Source organism: Tympanuchus pallidicinctus, unplaced genomic scaffold (genome assembly GCF_026119805.1).
Source record: "Tympanuchus pallidicinctus isolate F22 unplaced genomic scaffold, pur_lepc_1.0 scaffold26, whole genome shotgun sequence".
Lineage (NCBI taxonomy): Eukaryota > Metazoa > Chordata > Aves > Galliformes > Phasianidae > Tympanuchus > Tympanuchus pallidicinctus.
The window spans coordinates 13,369,394-13,382,072 of NW_026294743.1; the positions used below are offsets into that span (position 1 = coordinate 13,369,394).

General features: G+C 41.0%; 1 protein-coding gene across 11 annotated transcripts in view; it reads right to left on the reverse strand.

The window, feature by feature from the left end:
- Positions 1-3,386: 3,386 nt before the first annotated feature.
- TMEM131L (transmembrane 131 like) overlaps positions 3,387-12,679 on the reverse strand; it is a 67,086-nt gene continuing 57,793 nt past the window's right edge. For 7 of the 11 annotated variants that reach the window (XM_052690107.1, XM_052690106.1, XM_052690104.1 and 4 more), the window contains 8 exons: positions 11,463-11,620; positions 10,858-11,043; positions 9,625-9,703; positions 8,539-8,624; positions 7,198-7,309; positions 6,177-6,265; positions 5,246-5,388; positions 3,387-3,803 (listed from right to left, as the gene is read on the reverse strand). In XM_052690107.1, coding sequence (XP_052546067.1) covers positions 3,522-3,803; positions 5,246-5,388; positions 6,177-6,265; positions 7,198-7,309; positions 8,539-8,624; positions 9,625-9,703; positions 10,858-11,043; positions 11,463-11,620 — 1,135 coding nt within the window. In that variant the 3' untranslated portion in view covers positions 3,387-3,521. Of the gene's footprint in view, positions 3,804-5,245; positions 5,389-6,176; positions 6,266-7,197; positions 7,310-8,538; positions 8,625-9,624; positions 9,704-10,857; positions 11,044-11,462; positions 11,621-12,679 lie in introns of those variants that run through there. The other 4 variants (XM_052690113.1, XM_052690105.1, XR_008208393.1 and 1 more) reach the window with 3 other exon arrangements.

The following is a 12,679-nucleotide window of genomic DNA, read 5'->3' on the forward strand; positions in this document are numbered from 1 at the left end:
TTTTTTTTTTTTTATTCTTCTGCAAGGTTCCGTTCTCACTGTTGACATCCGGCTCATGTGCTCTGCCACCACGAAGCTGTGCTGAGCAAAAACCACAAGTCAGAGCCAGGAACCCCAGCAGCTCCTTGCAGGGTGCCGATGTCTCACTGCAGCACCCACCCTATGACTGCTTAAGCTGCAAGCTTTAGGTCTGGCTTTGAGACAGCTGTGACCCTGAGCACCCTGCCTCTCCAGATACCAGCTCAAATTCAAGAGCATTTGAGGGGATTTAAGCAAACTATATAAGCAAGCAATTAGAAACAAACTAAAACAGACACTGTGGAAAAAGTGAGGTGCTCAGCATACAACCCACAGCAACAAGGCAGGCTTTTTATCAGGCAAGCACAGAGTGGCACTTCCGTAGGATCACCAGCACATAGATAACGGGAGCAGCAATGCCAGGCTGTCAGCACTGGGGTGCACCTGCATCCCTGCACCAGTGATGAGCTTCAGCATAGCAGTGAGGAGCATGAGGACCCAACAGCAGGATAGGGCAGGGAAGCAGAGCTGCAATCAGAACATGGCCACAGTGACACAGACGTAACACCCTGCATCTGTCCCACCCACAGCTCACAGCAAGCATGCAGAGAGTACAAACAAAGGGGGTGATTCAACAACTAGGAAAAACAAGCAGCAGGCACTGCCCAGGGCTGGAAAGGATAAGAGCAAATACTAGAAAACAAGACCCCACCCACCACCACCAAAACCAGTCTGTCCAGTTCAAATCCCTTCCTGCAGGAGGGGAGCACCACATGGACCAGCCTCACTTACCTGAGTCCCAGGGAGCTGCTCCACTGTGTTCCATGCCACCACTGTGCAAGTCACAGAGATCTCAGCCACAGGAGGGGCTCGCTGCAGCCCTGCTAGGCTGCGGCACTTCAATGCTCCCTGCAATAGATGCTTTCTTGCATAGTACCTATGAACTTTCATAAAATGCACCTTGGCTCCAGGATGGAAACTGGGGACAAACAAGGCAGACTTGGTTAAGGTGTCCTGTGCAAATAAGGCATGGCGCAGCTTCATACTCAGTCCCTCCAGTTCCCAGTGCATGCCCAAGATGCACCAGGCTGCTTAGAAAGGGAACAGCAGAGGACAAGTCTATCCTTGGGAAAATGCTGAACATCCTAAGTTTACATAGCATTCACACTAGGATAGAAATCCATGCTGAAAGCTTTGCCCTGCTTATGATTTCGTACCTCTCTCCATAACCAGCCCTAGTAGTGAACCGTGCAAACATCTCCTCTTTTACACCACTACTTTTGTTTTTTCCCTTGGCAATCTTAACTATTTCTACAGTTTTTGAAGATTCTCAGAAAAAAAACATAAGTTTCAGAGAGCTTGACAAAGCTCCTGAACCTGCTAATAGAAATTCCTGGCACGAGGCAAGAAATACGAAATTATATTGCTCAAAACTATTACATACCTTTATAGCTACATTTAAGCAAGCTCTTCTGGACCAGAATTAGCAGAATTAGTTATTTGGGTGCAAAGAAATCTGTAGTGGAATTATTTATTTTATCTTCCCCTTTACTAGAGGAGGAATTGAGCCCTAATCTCTACCTATATTCAGTGGACTGCTCATTAAGAAAGGGATGTCTCCTGATGGCAGCAATTATCCCTGATAACCTTAATGAGCTTGTTACAATTCTCTGTAATTGTTACAAAAAGTTACATGAAAGATTTTGCTTAATACTACCCAGCTCCAGGGGGAATTGCATTTCAAACTAAATGATTGCTCTTTTCATGTTTCTTGTGTATGCATTCCTTTTCTATTCCTTCTGCTGCCCCCTGCCACAGGCAACAGGTGCACTGAAAGCACGTCAGTGGCTAAGACTACTTCCTGTAGCTTAAGACTGAATTCAGGAAGCAAAATTCATATTAATATGGGAACTTTGCAGCAGCTACTCTGGTCACAGAGTTCATTCCAGCAAGACGCATCATGAGTAGCAGCCAAAGACTCTTGGTTCTGAAAAGCACCCAGGGATGATCTGATTTTTCTGACTCTAAATTCAAAGGATGGCTTAGAAGCACTCTCCACCTGAGCAGCCAAAGCAGTTAAGTGCAGCAGCTTTCCAATCATCCTTTTCTTACTGAGCTAATTTGAACACGCATTAAAGCACAGCACTGAAGGGATCTTTCAACAAAACCAGTGCACTGAAAAAAACTACTTATGAAAATGTGTTGTTTCTGAGGTAACATTTCAAGAACTGAAATGGCATTTCCAACTAAAACCAGCAGGTCAGAAGATGTGGTCTGATAGCTCAGCAACGTGACATGACTTCCAGAGTTGGAATTCATGTCTGGGCTCCTAGTTTGGCAAGTAGCCTTGCACAAGGGCTCATCAGCTGCTCTGCCTTCACATAAGAAGAAATGTGAGAACTTCAGTTTGTTGTTGTCAAACAGAATTCTCATCTTCTTTCTGTTTGTGCAGCAGGAAGCTGCTCCTCCTGAGCTTCCTCAGCTGCAACCTGCAGCTGCTGCCATTACCTGCAGCCACTGCAGAGACTTTGCTTCATAATCCTCCTCCAAGCAGGTGCTAGGGGCTGCTCTTGGACCCTGCCCTTTGCTCAGATTTAACAAGCCTGCTTGCAGAGGACATGCCACAATCTCCTTGCCATCTTCACCTGAAGAGTGAACACTCCCAAACACACTCTGTAATGCCAGAAGAAAAGGCTGTACTGTGACAGTCACAGTCCTTCCTTGGTTGCTCTTCCCACTACAAAGCTTCAGCCCCAAAATATGAACAAACAGCGCCGTTCCAATTTGGAGAGTGGTGTGAACTCTGCACTCAAAGCAGTATTTGCTCAATTCAAGTGCTGCCGCTTAGACAAGGGCAAGTGAAGCACACTGAAAACACGATACTGCAACAAAAAGGCTAAAAATCTAAACACAAGGTATCAGGAGCCACTGGCAAGGGAAGCTCCTGCAGGCAATGCCCATTCACCCACAATGCAAAAGCATCATGTCATCCAACTGATGGCTTGCAGTTTGAAGCAAGCCACAATTCGGCCATTCGTCTGTTTCCAGAAGTTTATACTGACAACTGTCAGCAGCAAGAGCGGCACCACTTGGAACACGTCTGACCTCATCAGCAAGCAGATCTCAGCGCTGCTGTTCAGCACAGTGCAATTATTTGCTTTATGATTTTGTTCCTACAAATGCCACAAGACACCTAGCTTATACTGCAGAATGGAAACCTCAGAAGAAATGTGCAGTATGGGTTCATGGACGCTTCTAAGAACCTAACATCTATTCTTGAAAAGTTTTGAGATTTAAATTTATAGCCTTCACTTGACAATAGCAGCATCCTGAATGTTTTGCTTTCAAAATGCACTGAATGCTTATACTTCAGTAAAAAAAAATTTATTTTCAATATAAAAGTGCCAAAATATCCACCAACATTGTAATCTATTCAACAACCAGCTTACTCTAGTAATCAAAATTGCAAGCATCTTTATTCACATTTTTAAATCAAATTCCTTTCACACATTTCCACAGTAACCCGAGTCCCTCGAAAGTGGGAAATTTGGATTTCGGTTGGCTGCTGCTGTAGTCCATATGTCCAAGTTCATGTAGGCACGGAATGGGTTAAACCTCGGATAGTATTCCTGCTTACACATAACAGCTTGGTTCTCAACATGGGTTGAGTGTTGGGTCGTGGCACTGACAGGGCAGCAGCTTTCATAGGCATCACTCTGCGGTGCCCAGATGGAGCCAAAAAGTCCAGACATTGGAGACAAGCTTCGGGTGCTCGAGAGGTAAGGCTGCAGAACAAGATAAAAGCATCATGGGGAGCTGCAAAACAGCCCACTCACCACAGAAAGCATGGAAGTGTACTAAATGGGAGAAAGCAATGTTTATGCAAAGAACTTTGGAAACTCGCAAGCTGCAAATCAAACAAGGTGATATGGCAATATAGTTGCCCAAAAGATTACAGCCGCATTAGCATGCTCTCTGCATGGCACCAATATCACTGTAACAAGAATACAGTATTTAGTTCTGGTTGGGTTATTAAGAAATACGAGGGATAAACAGACGACAAAGAGCATCACATGTGATTTGGAGAGTTAAAACTAAAACAGAAGGATGCCTGAAAAAAAGCTTGATGTATGTGTCATTAATGAAAGATCATGCACACCAGAAGCAAAGAGGGATATTCAGTATGGAAAAGAGAATCCAATTGGGAGCTAGAGAGTTTACGCAGAAAAATTTCAAAAGCTTATGAAGAACTCCTGGAGAGCAAGATGTATTAGTCTGCAAGGAAACCTCTCAGAAAGGTCATGGAAGTCTTGGGACTTTTAAAATTGAATGAAACACTGAAATGTACTGTAGTGAAAAGTTTGCCAGGGAAATGAACTGAATTATCCAATGTATTTTCCAATCTCTACCTTCTGTGTTTCCTGGCATTCTTGAATAGAATATGAAATAAAGCTCCATCTGTTTTAGGAAACAGTCTTCTACCACTTTCGCTACTTTTTAAATTGAGTAGAATTTTCAGTTCTGCAGGTCGAAATATTTATTGCTTTATCTGAATATTTTTATTTCAAAACAAATGTATTACAAATGTAGTAAAAAAAAAAAAAAAAGTAAAATATAAGATTTTGAAATCTGAGCTGAAGAGAATGCAGTTGTAAGTAAAGACTGCCTGGAAATGAGGTCAGCCACACATTGCACTGTGGGATGACACAGACATGGCTATTCCATACAGAAAGAGGTCAAAGACAGCATTCAGAAATCTACACAAATCCAGCTTAACTCACTTTGATTTCCCAGAAAAAAAAAAAAATAATAAAGTCAAATTCACTGAGAGCAGCTGTCCATTGAGGCCGACCATTTCTAAATCTCTCTGGATTTGCTGTCAGCACTCTCTGTATTTTACCCTCATCTGGAAAGGTTGATCTTGATAGGGAAAAAGTCTCAGTAGACTATGCAAGTCCGAAATATTTTTCCATGTGTAAGATAATTTTAATCAATTTGCAGGCAAAAATGATCCATCTTGAGAGTATTATAAACAAAGCCCAGTAACAACCTTGACCAACAATTGGGAGAAATCCATGCTACCAACACCAGCATCAAACACACACGTCAGGCTACTTAAAGGAAACGTGAGCAACATGCAAGAGGTAGGTAAGGGCAAGGCAGGTACACACTGGGAAGGCTATTCAAGTGGCATGAGAAGGCAGTGCCTGGCAGTGGCAATACTCACTGTGGAGCTGACATAACTGGCGGGCTCCCAGGTAGGCGGCATGTTCTGCGGTGCATTCCAGGTGGAGGGGCAGCTCTGGTCAATGAAGGCTGTGCTCTGCATCGCAGCTGTGCCCGGGAAGCCGCTGGAGTAGTTCATATTTTCTGCGGTTTATAAAACAGGGAAGAGAAAATAAGGCTTTTGCCTTATTCAATGTTGAACCTTCTAGGAGTGAGACATGCTGGAACCAAGCTAAGCTTTTGGTGACTTTAGGCAGCTTCCAGGCAATGCAGCAGCAAAGCGTAACAGTCTTTAACAAGACTGCCATTTTGTACTAGGCCCCAGTAACAAACTGCTGTCAGGAGAATGGGATAAAGAGTAGGCAATCTCCTTTCTGGAGAAAGCAGTCTTTATTAGCTGCAGAAAGTGCACGGCAGAGTCTACCCTGGCTTCACTGCCAACATGCCTCAGCTCTAAGCACCCAAGAGATTACCCTGCTGCCTGTGATACCGTAGCTTGATCTTCAATTACTGCTTAGGTAATGCTAAAGAATTTTAGGTTCTTGCCAGAGTGTGTCCCAAGCCAAGAAACTCTAGCCTGCAAAGGTAACTGGTCACAAGAGGCTTTCTGTTTCACACACTGGAAAGCAAGCCAGAGGAGAAACAAACAAAATTGTGCAAAAAAGAATTGTGTAATATTATGATCACAAGCATTTTTCTCTATTCCCTCTCAGACCAAGTCCTTTACGCTGGATTTTCAGGCTTAATGATTCTATACAAAGGCCAGCTTTCCCATCTACCACATGCAGACAGTGCTTTTTTCCTATGGAGTACTCAGCTGGAAAGTATAAAGTTCAAACACCCAGATGCTCATACACAAGCTCAGCCTTTTGTTTTAAAAGTTAGGTTAGAGAAATAACATGCTCAGTGATAACTTTTAAAATTCATCTTACCTTCTGGAATAGCACCATATTCATTCATCTCTAATGGACAATACATGTTGGAAAACTGGCTGTCACAAGTTGCATTCCAGTCAATGAAGCTGTCCCAAGAAAAAGAAAAGTGTGCTGTCAGAAACAATTTGCAGAACTTCTGAAAATTATTTAAACATACTTATTCACCATAAAGCTATCGGGTGTAAAATGCCTGTAACTGATAATGAGGCTCTTCACATTCTGCTTGCCATACAAATTCTGCCAGCATCCACTCTGCCAGCACATAATCATGGCGATCCTCTCACTGAACTCTTTATTCCCCCTGAGAGGATGAACAATTTGGAGTGACAGCTACCAGAGTTCTGCAACACCTTGTGGGGTTCAACTTCTTCCTCCAGAAAAAGAAGATAATTAGATTACTTGCCCACAGGCACAGAAGTGGTAGATAGAAAGTAAAATACCATGATTTGATGGGGAAAAAATAAAGGATGCAATGCATTATTTAGCATTTCTATGCAGAGCTCTCTATAAGGAGATTTGTACTTCACTCACCACAGATTTCCTAAACTATGCATGCTTAGTGTAGGGATCATACTTGTTTTCATTCAAACAGTTCAAGTATTTCAAGAAGACTTTCAAGAGTAATTCTTAAACATTTGACTTAGAGAGCAGACTGCCAGCCATTACTCAAGTCATCAGGGCTGCAGTCTGTAGACAGCTGAGTTTAGTAGCCCAGTTGTGATCACGTCATCATCATTTGGGGACTTGTGTTACCCACTCTTTCACTTTGGATGACAGAATATGACTTGAACTGAAGGCATATACCTGTGTATCAGTAGGAACACCAGTGAGTTCGTATGAGCAAAGTTATGACGTACTAATGAAAAATCCATGAAAGACTAGGGGACTGAAGCAACGGCATGAATTGTAATATCTGCAAGGCAGATGATAGTTAAAGATGAGCTCAAGTGCAGTCCTCTGCACCAGAGAAAACCTTAACAAAACATAATCCATGCTTTTTGCATGAAACGTAACTTGCCTGTTGTGGATTGAGGGTGTTTCCTGGATCATGCATGGCAGATTATTCTCAAGATTGTAGTTTGTCAGGCAGATGGGCTGGGGAGGCCACAAGTCTCCTCCTGGATAAAGACCTAAACAGGGGAAAGGGAACAACATGCAGAACAGGACAGAGGCTTTCACCACTTGTGGATATCATCGCAAAGTTTGATTCTCCATAACAAAGACTAAATGGCAGATGAAAAATCTGGAGACATCAACCAACCTACTTAAACATCAATCTTCAAACAAATCTCAAAATTTCTATTCCTTAAAAAAATATATATATATGTAGGAAGAGACTTGAATGAAGAATTTGTAATTCCACAAAACAAAGCAAGAGTTCTCAAGTCACCTATCATAGAATCACAGAACAGCTTGGGTTGGAAAGGCCCTTCCCTCTTCCCCCTGAAAAGATCACTCAGTTCCAACCCCCCTGCCACAGACAAGGCCATCAGCCTCCAGATCTGGTACTAAGTCAGGTAGCCTAAGGCCCCATCCATCCTGGTCTTGAACACCTCCAGGGACGGGGCATCCACAAATTCCTTGAGCAACCTGTTCCAGCACCTCACCACTCTCTCTGTGAAGAACTTCCCTGACATCTAATCTAAAACTTCTCTCCTTAAGCTTAAAACCACTCCCCCCGGTCTTATCAACATTAATTATGATTCTAACCTAACTGCTCAACAACACCTTGTTACCATTTTCTTGTTTGTACCTTGCCAGATATTCATGCTACAGCAAAAGGCACAGGAGCACACTACTCAAAGAGCTATGTATTTTAACTCGTTTTCAAACTCCACCTGACCGCTCTGAACCTTTGGCTGCCAAGAATCCCACTGAACAAGTTAGTATTATTAGTTAATAATTAGTTAATATTATTTCCCTCCCGAGATACAAAGGATGAGAACTCAGCATTTCAAAACTCCGACCCTAACTCATTCACTACTTTCAAAAAGAGCAAGCCCTGACTGGAAATTGGAGAGGAAAAAGTGGTCACATCTCATGCTGAGCTTCAGTCTAACATAAGGAACCAGTGTTATCATATCCCAGCCGCATTATTTTCAGACTTAAACCTATGCAAAGCCAGAGAAGAAAAATATCTAAAAATGAGAGCTGAAAGCAAAATGCAAATTCACATGGAGAAGATACAGAAGAATATCAAAGCTGTAAGACTTTGTTTGCTAACTTTAATCTTAACTTGCCTAGAAGTCAAGATCTAACAATGTGTGTATGATCTCTGCATATACAGAGAACATCAGCGACATCACTGACACTGCTTGGCACATACTGCAAAGCTCAAGTTGTTAATTCAGTAACTGACCTTTATTCTTTTCAGGATCTGCAGCTATATCAGTGAAATTGGGACACAAGGTATCAGGATACTGAGGAATGCTATTCAAGTCTCTGCTAAATGAAAAGAAAATGGAATTTCTTCAATCAAGGCACTCTTACGTTACGTATTTCCAAAGTATTTCAAAAGAAAGATATACAGATGAAAAAAACATTCTAGGGAATACAACTCTTGCTATTGCTTTCCCAAGTTTTCCCTGGTTTTCTCATTATTTTGAATTTCCACTGCATCAGCTACTAATTACGCACACAAAACAAAGACATCTTAATAATCTCACTTATATTATCCAAGCATCAAACTCTTGCAAATTAATTTAACATTCTTCCATTAAGATGAATAAGAGCTCCAATGATGTTTCAGTGCTCCCAACAACTTTCAGACAAGTTGACTTCTATGTGTATGAAGACACAATAGGCACACATGAAACATCAATTTTGTGTTTATCGAATGCCATCAAAGAAACAACTTGTGAGTGGAAAGGGAGCGTTTTTAAGCACCAGAAACCCAGAGGAAAAGGATTATTTTTGCTAGTGAAAACAGACAGTCATGAATGAGAAGTGAAATGAGAATTCACAGTGATAAGAACTGTAGGTGCTATTTCTACTACAGTGAAGAAGTAGAAAGGAAAGAAGTGGAGGGGGAAAATCAATTTCCTAGGAGAGCATTATTCTCATTAAAAGAATGAATAACATCAACTTGAAAGTCTCACTTCCACTTTTTTTTTTTTTAATCAATTATTACTTTAATATAACTAAGGGCCAATGGAAATGCAGCAAGTTGCTAAGATCTGGAAGAAATCAGTGAGGAAAAATAACTTCCTTCATTCTCAAATTTTGTTTTACATTTCCCCAGCACAATCCTCTTTCTGTCTCAACTGCACAGATCTTTCCACGTACTGAGAAAGATTCTTCTTCTAAGTAGAAAGTGCAATGAGATGATAAAAATATAGTAAACCAAATAAATTAAGACAAGAGGTACAATTCACCAAAATGAGACAAGGTTTCAAGTTGGTGGAGTTTCTTTCATGTCTTAGAGGTGCAGATTCAAATTTTTTACCTGGTATTGCAGATGTTATGAGACAGATTTAAAGTGATAGGAGTTTCAGATGGAAAATCGTTTTGTGAAATATTCTCCCCTAAAGAAAAGAATGACTGTGAAAATCAGAGATCCTAAAAAAAGAAGTATGCACAGAATATTTATACACACAGATAGACTCATCAATGGTGTTAACAAAGTTTCATCTCAGACTGGAGTATCACTAACTGCATTAACACACAAAGTGTTTGATTTATTTTTCAATTGGTCTTAAATGTACTTTGACTTCAGTGATTACCAACACTCTAAATGTTAAGAGAATCCTTGTTACTATCAAATTTATTCTTAATTTGATATGACTTCTAAAGAAGTAATAAAATCTGACAATAAAGTAACGTGTCCACAAATCATTATCCATCATATCACAGGTTCAGACTCATCACACAGCGTCCTTGCTAACATAAGACTGTGACACTTCATGCACACACAAATGTACATATAAACACAGGCACATTTTTTCATTCTCCAAAATGAGTTCCTTTCAGGTACTGAAGGCTGTTCGTACTTGTGCCACTTCAGCACTTTCAAAACATTTACTTCTATCACTACATCAATTTGGCCAGCAATGGTAGTAACTGAGTCTTGGGCTTTCAACTATTTTAATGGTATTCAGGCATTCAAAAAAACATGCAGTAATTAACTACGTTTGCTACTTCTCACACTCTCAAGTGTATCAGGCCTCCTGGCTCCTTCTACTTCAAATACAGTTACCCAATTCCAGCACCCCAAGATCCGTTCTGAACTGCTTGCACATAGTTTTCATTTGTGTTTTCATTTGTTTCATTTCTTAACTCAAACAAGATACTACTTTTATTTTTTTTTAATTAACGTGACATAACATTCAAAAGACAAAAACTCTTTTGACTAGACACAGAATCACAGAATCACAGAATCGTAGGGGTTGGAAGGGACCTCCAGAGATCATCGAGTCCAACCCCCCACTCAGTTCTTCCATCTTTCTGTGAAAACAAGATGTGCAGCACAGAGCCTGACACTTCCTTTGTAGCCTTCTGGCACTGTCTCTATCTACAAAACTGTGATACCAAGTTATTTAAATCTGCCCTGCTGCCTCCGAGAGGTGCCACCCCTTACAAAAAGGCAAGTTACACTCCACACCATGGCAGCTCTACATTCAGCAGGAAGGCTGAAACTCTCCCACTATTTGCAGATGTATATGATGTTGACAGAACTTACGGGATGGAAGAAAATGCCTGGCAGTAATCATGGGCTTTTTATCTCCATCAGAACTGCTGGTACTGCTCCAGCTACCCCAGCTCCCACGACTGGCACGAACACTTCCTGACGAACTTCCACAGTCTGAGCTTGAATCAGAACAAAACTTCTCCAAACACTTCTTTTTGGACCGTTGATAAAACCTTTCTAAAGAAATAATAAAAATAAATAAAATAACAGTTACCTGAAATATGTATTTACAGTAATTGCCTATATTTCCTGATAGGAAAAAGTAGTATCTACTGAAATTCTCATAGAGATGAACATGCCAGCCCCTACTAGGAGAAGCTTATAGCCTAGAAGACAGCTCCAGTGCAACGAAGACAAGTGAGAATACAGCACAGTTAGAGGCACACGCAGCCCTTGCCAAACGAGCAGGAACGATGGCCCTGGCACTGCCAGCTCTGGGAAGGAAGCAGTGCCTGCTCCTCTTGCCAGCCCTGTCATCTGCATGACAAGGTTTGAAGACAAGAGGGACAAGGAGGTCTCAGGAAATGAGCACGATTCTATTCCCAGGAAAATATTTTATGCTTCTTCCCCAGTTTAAGACAATTCAGACTGCATACCTGTTTCTCCCTGTACGGACAAGCTCCCAGGTTTTTGGTCTGCTTTACAATTTTCCCCATCACCCTGAGGACACCAAGCTCTTATTCCAATATTCGCTCTCAGGTCCAGTCTTTCATATTCACTGCACAGATGCTTCAACTCACTCTGCTCGGGGACCCTAACACAACCACACCCAAAGAAATACATACATCATTATTTTTTCCTTTTAAGGAACACCCAACTCAAACACCCCAACTCAAAAGGCTGCCAAGGCAGAATGTGGGATGAGGAATAGGTTGACGAGTCTTCTTCCTCAGTTTTACCTTAAAACTCTCTGTTAAGGCTTCCCCAAAACACAATATTCCATCACACAGACTCCTACTTCTCAAGGAGAGCAAGACAACTAGAATAATCTGGTTATGAAATCAGAAGTAATTTCAAGGTTTTCCTAGTCAAACTGAAATATCTGGAGCCAATATAGTAATCAGAATACTAAGGCAAAAGGAATAAAACTCAGCTGTCAAGTTTCTACAAGAACGATACAGCTACATCTTTGCCATAGAAGTGAGAAAACTGTGAATCAGTTTCAGGAACAGACATCAAATTTCAGTATTTCCATTGTTTCTCCTTCCTACCTGCAAAGCCTTTTACATATGCTGACTTCCCACAATGATATTAGTTTGTTCATAATAAGTTGTAACTTATTACAACTCCTTCAAATTAACAATTTCCTTAAGCCCGCTGACCTCAACAGGACCACTCACATTAAAAAGCTCAGGAAGGCTTTGTACAATCGTGACCTTAATTCAAAGGACTGGGAAAGAATGAAGATTTTACCATAGTAAGTTTTAGCAGCCATTTAAAATTTGTATTTTGTTTTTAATAACTTGCAATAGCATAGTAGCATAAATACTAGAAATATGAAAAAAATATTTATTGGAATTATTTACTGATTCTGAGTTGACCTCAGAAATGTATTTAAATGAACCTTGGGACAAAACAAGTAACTTCCCAAGGTAATCACACTGTCTACTTGAACCTAGAGCCCCTTTAACCCACTGTCAACACTTGTCGCTGAAGCTTCACTGATGTTACTTATCAGCTCCTCTGAGGTAGATTACTTTTCAATCATTATGGCAAAAATACAATTATTTGTCTCTTTTCTTCCTCAAAACTATCAGAAGACAACGTTCCCTACATTACATTATGCAGCAGATGATTCTCCTGATAGTGGAAT